This window comes from Canis lupus, chromosome 4, assembly GCF_011100685.1.
Source record: "Canis lupus familiaris isolate Mischka breed German Shepherd chromosome 4, alternate assembly UU_Cfam_GSD_1.0, whole genome shotgun sequence".
Taxonomy (NCBI): domain Eukaryota; kingdom Metazoa; phylum Chordata; class Mammalia; order Carnivora; family Canidae; genus Canis; species Canis lupus.
The window spans coordinates 53,466,106-53,480,347 of NC_049225.1; the positions used below are offsets into that span (position 1 = coordinate 53,466,106).

Here is a 14,242-nt window from a genome sequence, read left to right on the forward strand (position 1 = left end):
TTCAACAAACGGTGTTGGGAAAGTTGGATAGTCACATGCAGAAGAATGAAACTGGACCACTGTCTTACACCATACACAAAAATAGACTCAAAATGGATGGAGACCTAAATGTGAGACAGGAATCCATCAAAATCCTAGAGAAGAACACAAGCAGCAATCTCTGTGACCTTGGCTGCAGAAACTCCATGCTAGACATGTCTCCAAAGAAAGAGAAACAAAGGCAAAAATGAACTATTGGGACTTCATCAAGATAAAAAGCTTTTGCACAGCAAGTGAAACAGTTGACAAAAAAAAAAAAAAAAAGTTGACAGAATGGGAGAAGATATTGGCAAATGCCTTATCAGATAAAGGGCTAATACCCAAGATCTATAAAGAACTTATCAAACTCAACACTCAAAGAACAAATAATCCAATCAAGAAATGGGCAGAAGACACAGACATTTCCCCAAAGAAGACATACAAATGGCCAACAGTCACATGAAAAAATGCTCCACATCACTGGGCATTAGGGAAATACAAATCAAAACCACAGTGAGATACCACCTCACACCAGTCAGAATGGTTAAAATTAACAAGTTAGGAAATGACAGATGTTAGCAAGGATGCAGAGAAAGGGGAGCCCTCTTACACTCTTGGTGGGAATACAAGTTGACACAGTTACTCTGGAAAATAGTATGGAGGTTCCTCAAAAAGTTGAAAATAGAGTTATCCTATGACCCAGCAATTGCACTACTAGGGATTTACCCCAAAGATACAAATGTAGAGATCCAAAGGGGCACCTGCACCCCAATGTTTATAGCAGCAATGTCCACAACAACCCAACTATGGAATGAGCCCAGATGTCCATCAAGAGATGAATAAAGAAGATCTGGTATATATATTACACTACGGAATATTACTCAACTAACAAAAAAAGGGAAATCTTGCCATTTGCAACAATGTGGATGGAACTGGAGGGTATTATGCTAAGCAAAATAAGTCAATCAGAGAAAGACAGTTATCATATGATCTCACTCATATGTGAAATTTAAGGATAAAACAGAGGGTCATAGGGGAAGGAAGAGAAAAATAAAAGAAGATGAAATTAGAGAGGGAAACAAACCATAAGAGACTCTTAAATCACAGGAAGCAAACTGAGGGTTGCTGGAGGGGAGTGGGATGGGGAAACGGGTTAACTGGGTGATGGACATTAAAGAGGGCACATGATAAAATGAGCACTGGGTATCATGTAAGACTGATAAATCACTGACTTCTACTTCTGAAACTAATAATACACTGTGTGTTAACTGAATTTAAATAAAAAATAAAAATATAATAAGCAAGAAAAGCATCTCTACTGGATGAACATAAAATCATGACATATTAAAACTAATAGGATATAGGTAAAGCAGTACACAAGAGGGAAATTCATAGCTTTAAAATGTTTGTATCAGGAAGGAAATGAGATTTAAAATCAATAACCTAAAAAAAAAAAAAAACAATTAACTAAGCTCTCAACTTAAGAAATTAGAAAAGAAGAGCAATTAAACCCAAAGTAAGTAAAAGGAAGGAAATAATAAAGATCTCAACAGAAATCAATGTTTTAAAAAAACAGCAAAACACTAGACACAATCAATAAAACTGATCGTTCTTTCAAAAGATCTACAGAATTGATAAAATGTTAGTAAAATGACCAAGAGAAAAAGAGAAAAGACAAATTACCAAAATTAGGAACGAGAGAGGAAATATTCTGCACCCTACAAAATTAAAAAGATTAAAAAGGAATATTATAAGCAATCTTATGCCAATAATTCGACAACTTAGTTGAAATGAACAAATTTGCAGACAGAAATGACAAAATTAACTCCAAATGAAATACAAAATCTGAATGGGCTAATATCAAGTAAAGACATTACTTAATTGAATTACTGAAAAATATAGGCAAGTTGAGGCCCAGATGGCTTTCTTTACTGATGAATTTGTTTTTTTTTTTTAGATCCATTTATTTATTTGAGAGAGAGGAAGAGAGAAAGTGAGTGTGCAGGGGGAGGAGCAGAAGAAGAGAAATCCTCAAGCAGACTCCCTGCTGAGCATGGAGCCCAACCTGATACCCAATCCCAGGAACCTGAGACATGACCTGAACTGAAATCAACAGCTAAACACCTAGTTGACTAAGCCACTCAGACATCCCTTTACTGGTGGATTTTATCAACATTTAAGGAATTATTAATAGCAATTACATAAAAACTCTTTAAAAAACAGAAGAGAACACTTTCCAGCTCATTTTACCCTGATACCAAAGCTGCACAGATATTAGAAAACTATAGACCAATACCTTTCATGAATATAAATGTTAAAATTCTTTTTTAAAAAGATTTTATTTATTTATTCATGAGAGAGAGAGAGAGAGGCGGAGACATAGTCGGAGGAAGAGGCAGGCTCCCTGTGAGGAGCCTGATATGGGACTCCATCCCAGGACCTCAGAATCGCGACCTGAGCCAAAGGCAGATGCTCAACCACTGAGCAACCCAGGTGCCCCAAATGTTAAAATCCTTAAAAAAATAGTGATTGTCTCCAGTAATGTATAAAAAGGATTATATATTATGACCAGGTAGGGTTTACCCAGATTAGCTTAACATCTAAATATCACTTAATGTAATGCATATATTAATAGGATAAAGCCAAAGTCAGCAATCTACAGCCCACAGACCAAATTTGGTATGTCTTTTGTCTCAGTAAATACAGTATTATTGGAATACAATTATGCCCATTCATTCACATGTTATCTATAATTGCTTTCATGCTATAAGAGCAAAATTGATTGATTGAAACAGAGATCGTGTAGCTCACAACACTAAAAATATTTACTATACGGTCCTTTTAAAAAATATTGCTGACGCCTGGAATAAAGAAGAAAGTCATATGATAATTTCAACAGATGTGGAAAATACATCTGACAAAATCCAACCAACATAATAAAGCTTTCAACAAATTAGGCCTAGAACGAAACTTTTTTAATTTCATAAAGGGCAGCTATATACAAAACCTACAACTAACACCATACTTAAAGATGAAAGACAATGCTTTCCCCCAATATTAGGTACAAAGCAAGGATGTCCACTCTTTCCACTTCTATTCAACATTGGACTGGAGCTTCTAGCCAGTGCAACAGGCAAGAAAATGTGAATATAATATCAATAAACAACCAATTAGAAATTAAGTTAAGAAAAATTTATATTCACAACAGTATACAAATATTCGGGACTAAATTTAACAAAAGAAGTGCAGACTATACATACCAAAAATTATAAGACATTGTCAAGAAAAATTAAAGACCAAAATCAATGCAGATATGCCTAAAGTCTGCAAATTGGAAGACTCAATGTTATTAAGATATCTATTTTCTCAAAACTGACCCAAAGATTCAATGGAATTCTTATGTAAATACCAATGGACTTTGCTGTGTAAATTGATAAGCTAATGCTGAAATTTACATAGAAATCCCAAAGACCAAAAACAGCTAATATGGTTTTTAAAAAAAACTAAGTTTGAGGACTTATTTGACCTAATTTCAAAATTTACCATAAATCTGTAGTAATCAAGACAGTGCAGTGTCACATTTATAGAGAAAAACCTTTTTAACTTTAGGTTAGGCAAAAATTTCTTCGATATGATGACAGGCATATTGCTAAATTAGACTCCATCAAAGTTTAAAACTTGCTCTTCAAAAGACACCATTAAGAATGAAAAATAAGAAGAATGAAAAGAAGTCACAGACTGGAAGAAAATATTTGCAAACATACATCTAATAAAGAACCTGCATCCAGAACATATTAAGAAACCCTGAAAAAGAATCCCTAAAAAATCAAAATTAAGAAAACCAACAACCAAATCTAAGAAAATGGGCAAAAAGACTTTAATAGACGGTAGGCAATGAAAATATATGAATAGCAACTAAGCATATGAAAAAACACTGTCATTATTCATTGTGAAAATGTAATTTTATTAAAGATTATATTTATTTATTTGAGAAAGAGAACACAAGAGAGCAGAAAGCAATCACAAGTGGGGGGAGGGCAGAAGAAGAAGCAGACTGAGCAGGAAGCCCCATGAGGGGTTCAATCCCAGGATCTGAGGATCCTGAACCAAAGGCAGATGCTTCATCAGCTGAGCCCCCCAGGCAACCTGTGAAATTGTCATTTTAAATCACAATTATTTACTGCTATGTATACTACATACCCACTTGAATGGCTAAGATTTAAATGACTTATGATACCAAATGTTGGAGAAGAAGCAGAGAAGCTGGGATCCTTATATATTGTGAGTGGAAATGTAAAATAGTACCTATTTTGCAAAGTAGTCTGACAGTTTTTAAAAATGTTATACATATACTTACCATATAACCTAGTAATTCTGTTCCTAGGTACCACAAATATTTGTATATGAGTGGACATGATATTCATAGCAGCTAAAATCTAGAAATAATCCAAAAACCCATCAGCAAGAAAGTAGATAAACAAGATGAGTGAAAGACATCTTACAACAGAATAACTATATACAATTTGGTACTTCCATACAACGGAATACAACTCTGTAATAAAAAAGGAATGAATTACTAATACATTCAACTTGGATGAGCTTCAAAAATAGTATGCTATGTTAAAGAAGCTAACAGTTAAGTTTACATATGATTCTGTTTAAATGAAATTTCTAGAAAAGGGAAAATTAGAGACAAAAGCACCTGGGGTTGGAGGTGGGGGCAGAGTTTTACTGCAAACAGAAACATGAGTGTTTTGGGTTTCATTTCTGAACTTTTTTGAGTTGATGGAAATGTTCTCAAATGAGACTGTAGTGATGGTTACACAACTTTATAAATTTATTAACACTCGTCAAATTGTACATTTAACTGTAAACTTATGATATAGAAATCAAAACTCAATGAAGTTACTTTCTGTTTAAAAACAAAAAGAAAAAAGAAAAAATAAATAAAAACAAAAAGATTGCTCTTTGCTTAAAATACACTCGCCATATACTATTTGTATTGCTGTTACACAGGAGTGTCCTATCACTTTTTAAAATTACTAATTCAGATTGGAATATGAAGTGTTCCTGCACAAAATCAATACTGACTTGATTCATTTCTCTGCCTCTTCTATCATTCCTGTGCACATACTTGGCTCTATAGTTCAACCCTAGTTCAGCAATTTTCAAAGTGTGGTTCAGAGACCAATTCTTTCTGAAAGCCTGCTAGGTTAATACTTTTTCCATAATAATTCTAAGACAATATTTGCCTTTTTCACTTTATTCTTTTATGAATGCACAGTAAGACTTTGCATATGACATATGAATCACAACAGATTGCATGAAGCAGACATGAGAATCCAACGGTTTTTTTTTTTTTTTTTTTTAACTAAGCCAGACAGATTTACAAAACCACTTGTCTGGTTTTAGGGAAAATATAGTTTTAGCATAAAAGTGTGTCATAGTAATATGTAATGGGTTTATTATTGATATTTTAAATGAATTGATAACTATTTTTAAAGTCCTCAGTTTTTATGGCAAATATTTATAGATAAAATCATACCGATAGATAAAAGAACAAAATTGGATAAATAAAAGCTTTTTGGAATCTTCAGTCATTTTGGTGGATGTAAAGGGTTCTGAGATAATGAAGTTTGAGAATCACTGCCCTTGTCCACCTGCCAGGTATAAGAATTCCTGTTTGCCACATCTGACAACAAGGGATTAGAGAACTGGGCAGATCTTCTTTGAAAGCTAACTTTGTCTTGGTTGCAAAAATCATCTGCTTCAAGATGAACCTATAGGTTTTAGTCAGGTCATCATTTAGAAATGTAGCAACTGTTAATCCAGATTTTTCTTTTTCTTGATGGAAATACGCAGAGTCCTAGAAAAGGAGAAACATAGTCATGGAAAGGACTTGAAGCAGCACCTAGCATAAGAATAAGCCCTTAAAATAGGTAGTAATTACTATGTTATTATTAGACTACAGCAGTTCTTATTTATCTAACACGTATTTATTAAATGCCTACTATAAGCCAGGCTCTATGGGTCAGCATTGAGGATTCAATAACGAGGAAAACACTGCCTGTCCTCAAGGAGTTTATAGTCAAGGAATGAAGTCAGGAGAGTAATGACATAAAGAAATACATAATTGGGGGGCACCTGGGTGGCTCAGTGATTGAGCATCTGCCTTCAGCTCAGATCGTGATCCTGGGGTCCTGGGATCCAGTCCCACGTTGGGCTTCCGCGTTGGGCTCCCAGGACGGAGCCTGCTTCTCCCTCTGCCTATATCTCTGCCTCCTTCTTTGTGTCTCTCACGAATAAATAAAAATAAGACATACTTACGAATTGTGGAAGAGTTTTAAAAGAAGTGATGGACATCCAAGTGCATAAAGGAGATCTGACGTGATTTTCAGAATCAGACAAGATTTCTCCGAGGAAGTGACGGCTGAACTGCAAGTTGAAAAATAAGCAGGAAGAGGCAAGGAGACACAAGGGAGAAACAACATTCAAAGCCCCTTCAGGTAGAATGATGAAAGGCCAGTGTGGCTGGAGTCCACAGCGCCTGAGACATTTGGGGCTTTAATATGCTTTGCAGGTATATTAGACCTTTATCATGCGGTCAGCGGGGAGCCATGGGACTATTTAGGAGAATGCGGTGAGACAGAACCAGATTTTCACTTTTAAAAAGATCTCTGGCAGCTGGAACATAGAGGAACAAGGGTGAAAAACGGAGACTATCCACACAGCGATGGCTGTATCCAGGTGGAAGGTGATGGAGGCTTAGAACAGAGTAATGGCGGCGGAGCCCAAAGAAGCAAATGAGTGTGGGATGTTCTTTTTGCAAGTAAGTGATTAATTGTAAGTTCAACTAGTACAGTCACTGTACTAAAGGGGAGCTGCAAAATCTGCCCCCCCCCCGCCCCCCAGGCACAGATCCCAAACCCCAACGTGATGCCCGGGGCCCTTTGCTGTATTCAGGCCGGGCAAGTCGCACGTACACGGCCTGGTGCCCCACCCTGCGTAAGGGGCTCACCCGACTTTATCCCCTGGAGGCCAGCGGAGTGGAACCGGGCCGTTTCCTGGCAACACCATTGTCGGGCTCCCCGGGCGGGGGAGGGGTAACTAAGGACAACGGCCGGCTGAGAACTCCGGAAGAGACGCCAAGTCAGACGGGGAAAATGGGCAGCACGTGGCACAGCGCAGGCCACCGCGGGTGATTCGAGGGCTCAGCACGCGGCCGGAGCGGAGGGCGGGAGGGGCCGGAGAATGCGCCTGTGATTGGACAGCCGAGGGAACAGCGGCCCCTGTGATTGGACGAGGCCGGGCCCCAGGGCCGCTTCTGGCACCGCGTAGGGTTCTGGGTAGCAAGGCCCTTGGAAGGGTCTTAACCGAAAGGGGGAGGGGGAAGGTCGCCAACAAACGGCTGAGCTCACAATCCGGGCCGGGGCCGGGCCGGGGCGTCCCCCTCCCCCCATGGAGAGGGCCAGGCCGGAGCCGCCGCCCCAGCCGCGCCAACTGCCGCGGACGACCCCGCCGCGCCCGCTCCGCCCTGCTCCTCCCCAGCCGCCGGTCGAGGGCGCCTCCTTCCGGGCTGCGGCCGCGGAGCTGCCGCCGTCGCCGCCTACCCCGTGCGCGGCCGCCATTGCGACCGTGGCCTCGTCGTGCGGGGAGGCCCAGGCGTCGGGGGTACAGCCCGCGGCACGGCGGCTGCTGCAGGTGAAGCCCGAGCAGGTGCTGCTGCTCCCGCCGGGGCCGCCGCTGGCTCAGGCCCGGGACGAAGGCGGCGTCCCCTCGCCCGCGCAGGCGCGGCTGCTGCAGCTGAGGCCCGAGCTGCTGCTGCTGCCGCCGCCGCCGCCGCCGCCGCCGCCCCCGCCCGCGTCCGACGGCGCCCCCTGCAGACCCGACTTGCACGCGGCGCAGCCTCGGGCCCTGCTCGTCAAGGCGGAGAAGCAGGAGCAGGGGCCCGGCTCGGAGCCGTCGCCGTCGGCGGGGACGCGGAGGCCTGCGGACGGGGGCCCTCGGGCCTCCAGGGCGGCCAAGCTGGAAGGCCCGGGGCCAGCTCTCGACGGCCGCCGGGGGGACCAGAAGAAGGGCAGGCTGGAGGCGGAGGCGGTCACGAGGGACGCGCCGAAAGGCGGGGAAGGCAAAAACCTGGCGGCCGTCAGAGAAGGGGTCATCAAAACGGAGGAGCCCGAGGGGCCCCGCGAGGACTGCAGACTGGACGGGGAGCCCGCGTCCAATGGCCTGGTCCATGGCAGCAAGGAGGTCATCCTGGCCCAGCCGTCCAGCGCCTTTGGGCCCCACCAGCAGGATCTCAGGATCCCTCTGACTCTCCACGCGGTCCCCCCTGGGGCCCGGATCCAGTTTCAGGGACCTCCACCTTCAGAGCTGATACGGTTGACCAAGGTCCCCTTGACGCCAGTGCCTATTAAAATGCAATCTTTACTGGAGCCTTCTGTAAAAATTGAGACCAAAGATGTCCCGCTCACCGTGCTTCCCTCAGATGCAGGTATTAGACGGCAGGGGAATCTGGTTTTCACACTTCGTCGGTGTGGCCCCCTAGCTGATATGTCAGCAGTTCAGAAGCCTAAACTATAAAAATAAAATCACGGAACTGATTCGTTACAGGGCAAAGTCTGCACAGGTATCACTTCCAATTGACTTGTACATATACCAGTAAAGTACACTAACATGTTCCAAGATTCCCAGGCATTTTTAAGAAAATCTGTTCTAAGGCCCAGTGAATGATGAGATTTAGAGGTGACCAATGTTTATACACAAAGTCGAAGTTTCCTCACTAGGTCACACAGCTATCTCAGCCGTCAGTTTCTATGCTGCACTTTGTAATAGTGTATTATGGTACTATTAGATATAGTGTACTAGAAGACACTATTATAGTAGATCAATGTTTTTTATAGGCATCAAGAAAACCTCAAATGGTGCTTAGTGAAAAAATTCATAATCAAAAGTTTATACTGAATTTGTGATTCAGGAGGCGATTCGTCTTCTTTAAAAATCAATGGTAAACATTTTTCAAAGAAAACAGTACATGATAAATGTAACGCTTTAGTATTCTAAAAGCTAAGGATTTATGGAAATATAGAAACTTAAAATACTTAGAATAAGCTAGGAAATGTTTTCTAAGAAATGACTATAGTTAGCAGTAATGACTACAAATAGGTATTTTTATCTCTACCCATTATTTACGAATATGTAGTTAGAAAATTCTTTAAGATTTAATTCGGACAATTTTATGCTCATGAATGTCATGAAAAATCATTAATCATCAGTTCATATTTTAATTAACATTTATATTTATTTTTTTTCTTATTATTTTCCTTACTGATCTCACCCTCTTGGTTTTATAGACTTCATTTTCTAAAGGAGAGAAAGGGAAAGCTTTCCTTATAGTAATTTAGACTTTTGTGCATTTAAAAAGCTTGTATATATCAAGTTAACTAAAGAGAAACAAAATAAGTTTATAGAGAGTTGTTTTTGATGAATTACATAAGAGATATGAATTTAGCCACCTTTTTAAAATTGTAATTTCACCTGATTATGTGACTCTCAAAAAGCCACTTTTATTATTTTTCTTTTGTTTTTTCCTCCCAGGACATAGGATTAGTATCAATGACCCACCCTGGCAAAAGCTTCACCTTCCTAATGAAATAGACTATAGTATTATATTATTAATTTCTTTGCTTGAACAGGCACTACAGGAACATGTAAATGAGTTCCTGTAAACATTTAGGGAAAACGTAGCTAGTGCTAGGATTATAGTCATGAATAAGTCATAGATACTGTCCCTCAGTAATAGAGTATTTTTAATGGGAAAGAAACTAAATGTTAATTATTGGTAGAGGTATTACTAAAGCGCAAAGAAGTAACAAGCCAGCAGTTTACTGTTTCTTAACATTATTACTCCTACAATATCTTCAACAATATTATTCTTTTTGAGGAAAAGAAGAGTCATTCTAAGCCATAGTTTAGAATGCTGAGTTCAGGAGTTATGAGGCATTCTGGAATACTGGCAGTTCTTTGACTATATTTTCTCCAGTTAAAAAATATAGTTGAAGGCGCACTTCACTTTAACATTGTGTGTGTGTGTGTGTATGTGCGTTTGTGGCACATTAATTCAGTCTCTTAATTTTTGTCATGTAGGAATACCAGATACTCCCTTCAGTAAGGACAGAAATGGTCATGTGAAGCGACCCATGAATGCATTTATGGTTTGGGCAAGGATTCACCGGCCAGCACTAGCCAAAGCTAACCCAGCAGCCAACAATGCAGAAATCAGTGTCCAGCTCGGGTTAGAGTGGAACAAACTTAGTGAAGAACAAAAGAAACCCTATTATGATGAAGCACAAAAGATTAAAGAAAAGCACAGAGAGGAGTTTCCTGGTAATCAAATGAATTAAACAAAACCTCTTTCTAATTTTTTCTAAATTTATTTAGGTAAAGATTAGTTTAGGTTGAGACTGAAAGATAAAAATGCATCATTTTTTTTCTAGTCTGATATGTACAATAAAGAGAATAATGGCTAATATTATAGTAATGATTGAATTGATACGGGGCGTACGTTTCCTTAAATAGAACCAAGTAGAGGAATATCTGGTCTCATATTGCCAATTGATAACAAACCAGGGGACATAATTTTACTGTAGCTTTGATTAAATATACTGATATGAATTTAATGAAGGTAAAACTCCAGAGTTCAGGCTACAATTTTGCAAATATACTAGAAAATGAAGAGTTAAAATTATAGCAACAGAAACAAATATGCATCATACACATAATGAAAATGGAGGGATTGACACCGTGCTCCATTTTAATGTTATATGGTTATCAGGACACAGTTTTGTCTTTTAATTTATAAATTTATCCTCATGATAATGTAGTTTGAAACAATTTCTGATTTACTCCTCAGCCACAAGGATGTTTAGATTAAGCATATGTAAAGGCAAGTGTATGGCCAACACGATCATGCATGATGGGAAAATAATTTTTTTTTAAAAAAAAAATATGAGCAGAAAGGTTTGGGGTGTTATGGAGAACCAGTGATTCTCCTGGTTATTCAGTGGCTGCAAACTGTTAAACTTCACCATCCTGACTTGGAAAGGAAATTGGGTGATTTGTGAACTTGAGACTGCCAAGTTTAGGAGAATGGCTCTTCCTAAGGTAGGCATAAAATTAGTAACTGGTCATTAGTGACCATTCCATGTAAGGTATAGACAATTGAATCTCACTGAAAGTGAGGGAACAGGAGGAGATGAGTAATATCTTACAGGGGCATTATTTTATAGGTAAAGGAAAAACTTTGAGATTCAAACTCAAACTCAATGTCTTTAATGTTGATGTTACTGTGGATTCAATATATGTCTTTGGATATAAGACACTTAACCTCACTCTTCCTCTGACTTATGGGTTACAATATTAACCACTAGTTAGGAGCTATATGGATATTAAAATGCACAGAAATTGCATAATAAAGCTGGAAAAGATCTTTAGGCAATAACTTATGTTTTTTTTAATTTAGAAGTATTTTGGATTTTTTTTATTGTGAAAAGAACTATTTATTTTTTTATTTTTTTTAAGAACTATTTAAATGCTAAATAGGATCTTTATGTTCAAATTAAAAATCACTTATCTTCTTCTACAGGTTGGGTTTATCAACCTCGTCCAGGGAAGCGAAAACGCTTCCCTCTAAGTGTTTCCAATGTATTTTCTGGTACCACACAGAATATCATCTCTACAAATCCTACAACAATATATCCTTATCGCTCACCTACCTACTCTGTGGTAATTCCCAGCCTACAAAACACCATCACTCATCCAGTTGGTGAGTTTGTTTTAGTTGTAGATTATGAATTTTTAAATAGCTGTGTGAAAATTTTACCTTAAGTTGAAATTTTGTTTCTGTTAGCTTAAGAATTATTAAAACAACAATATTAAGGGGAAAAAATCAAGAAGAAAATAAAAACATGAACTCAGAGAAGGAAAAGGTACAGAAGACATGAAAGCATTTGGTTTGCCAGAGTAGCAAAAGTTTCATGTGTAAAATCTCAGACCTTTTAACCAAATCAGGATAAGCCCATAGATTAGGCAGATAAGATAATGCAGGAAATGACTGAGGTAATTCAATAGGAAATAGGAGTATCTTTTTACTATCAGCATAAAAGAATACCTTGCTAATGGGATATAGAGCATCCTGTTCTGGAATTTAGCAATCATGACTGATCTGTTAAGATCATTCATTCTCTCACTGCTCTAGAAAAGCAGTGGAAGTAATCTATTTTCTACCAAATATTTGTTTCTTTAATATTGCCTTTCCCTAAATTTCTGCTCTATTACCAGTTCTTTATAGCATTCCTGTCTGTTCCTTTTAAGAATCTAAAGTTGAGAAACTAGTATCTTAGTAACTTGTAGGGCTGTCCATCATGGGTTTGTTCTTCTAGAACCTATTTTAACCATCTCTTAGACAGAGCTTTGTACATTCAATACTTACTATTACTTGTCCTAAAACTACTGCTCTTTCCAGTTTCCACTGCTTTCCAGTTTATTACCCTTCTGGTAATAAAGCCCCCCTGTGTGCTGAGAGATTTAGATATCTTAAAAATCGACTTCTTAGAATATTACACATTTTCAATTTTTTTCTATGTATCATTATAGCAATTGACAGCAACAAAGCCACAGTCAAGATATCTAGTATCAAGAGATAGATGCAGAAAGCTCATTCTATTGTCCCATTCTCCCCCAGCATAGTCAGGAACTTCCACACTTCAATATTTGGTAGTATTTGCTTTAATCTTGTATTTCAAATTAAGTGTTAACTTTGTTTTGTCTCCTATGTTATTTATGATTTCTGCTTTCATAACTTATATTTCTTCTCTTTATTCCTTTTTCTAAGACCTCTTTTCTTTCTGCTTCTGCCTATGGTTAAATGCTATATGAGATCATTTGTATTAGCACCAATATTATTCTTCTAATATTTTCTCAGTTCTGACTGAGTTTCTTAGTGAATGTCACCTAAGATCTAGTTATATTAATTTTGTCAATTTGGACTAGAACACTCTGTGAACTTGCAATTATACCATAGTAATGTATATATTCTTAACCTATCTGCAATGAAAATGAGTTGGGGTTCAGAAATCTTAGTCTTCTTTAGTTGGAAGGAGTTTATTGAATCTTTCTGCTCTTCTTTCCATTGCCTTTTATATTGTAGTGACTAGTCCACTGATTCCACTGGGTTTCTTCCTTCTGTAAGAGTCATGTAGCATTGGCTTTGAGGTCCCTCAGATGTGACTCCTTCAATTTTCCTTTCGACTGCCTAATTTTTATTTGCACCTACACAGTTGAGCTTCTAGTTTTACACATTTGGACAATACTTTCATCTTTAAAAGATGTCTTTCAAAAAAATAAAAAATAAAAGATGTCTTTCCTTTTTGATGGATTCTCTTTGATTTGGTCAGTTAACTAATAACAACTTTCTGATTTTTGAGGCGCTCTATTTTCTTTCTAGGCTTTTAGCATCATAATATAAAATAACTTTCATTTTTTTAATGAACTCTTAATTTAAAAAAAAAAAAGAACTCTTAATTTTATTTATCCCTATTAGCCTTTTTTCCCCTAGCCAACATCTATATTTCCAAAAATCTAATAACCCCAGGATGGACTTTTTTGTCTTTTCTGGTTAAGATCTTAAATTTAAGTATACTGTGATCACTGCTGCCTAATATTTCATGTACAGAATTCATGCACTTTCTAGTAGTCTTTATCCATTATTTGGTCCTCAAACTTATTTCATTTTACTGTGTATTCTAAGAAACTTATTTGTTCTAATAAGCAGTTATTTGTTATGTATTGTATCATCCTAGCACATTTTTATCTCATTGAGTCAATCTATTTGAAATCTAGCAATGCAGTTTGGTTTTTTCCCTTGTTTTGGTGAATATTTCCATCTCAGATGTTTTCTGTCTACAGTATATTCCACTGTCATATTTGCATGCCTGTCTACCTACTCCCCACTACCTAATGTTTATTTAGCACCAAATATAGGTCAAACTCTGTGCTTGAGACAGAATACAAAGGTATCTTTAGTCTCTTGTCAAAGAGCTTATAAAGTAGTTGTAGAAAGGATAGATACCAATACAACTAATTTTACTATTTCTTTGATAGAATCTGTAGTACCTTATCTGTTATTATTTCTATGACCAATGCATTATGTTCACTCTGTCTTTCA

The 14,242-nt window shown here is 38.3% G+C and overlaps 2 protein-coding genes across 8 annotated transcripts in view; one reads left to right on the top strand and one right to left on the bottom strand.

Moving 5' to 3' along the window:
- THG1L (tRNA-histidine guanylyltransferase 1 like) overlaps window positions 1-7,716 on the bottom strand; it is a 39,106-nt gene extending 31,390 nt beyond the window's left edge. The window contains exons 1-3 of one of the 4 annotated variants that reach the window (XM_038534908.1): window positions 7,629-7,716; window positions 6,346-6,453; window positions 5,564-5,884 (exon numbers count right to left, since the gene is read on the bottom strand). In XM_038534908.1, the coding sequence (XP_038390836.1) occupies window positions 5,564-5,619 (56 nt within the window). In that variant the 5' untranslated portion in view covers window positions 5,620-5,884; window positions 6,346-6,453; window positions 7,629-7,716. Of the gene's footprint in view, window positions 1-5,563; window positions 5,885-6,345; window positions 6,947-7,001; window positions 7,475-7,628 lie in introns of those variants that run through there. The other 3 variants (XM_038534907.1, XM_038534909.1, XM_038534906.1) reach the window with 3 other exon arrangements.
- Window positions 7,162-14,242, top strand: part of SOX30 (SRY-box transcription factor 30) — a 29,302-nt gene continuing 22,221 nt past the window's right edge. The window contains exons 1-3 of one of the 4 annotated variants that reach the window (XM_038534905.1): window positions 7,162-8,512; window positions 10,165-10,404; window positions 11,663-11,842. In XM_038534905.1, coding sequence (XP_038390833.1) covers window positions 7,477-8,512; window positions 10,165-10,404; window positions 11,663-11,842 — 1,456 coding nt within the window. In that variant the 5' untranslated portion in view covers window positions 7,162-7,476. The remainder of the gene's footprint in view (window positions 8,513-10,164; window positions 10,405-11,662; window positions 11,843-14,242) is intronic. The other 3 variants (XM_038534904.1, XM_038534902.1, XM_038534903.1) reach the window with 3 other exon arrangements.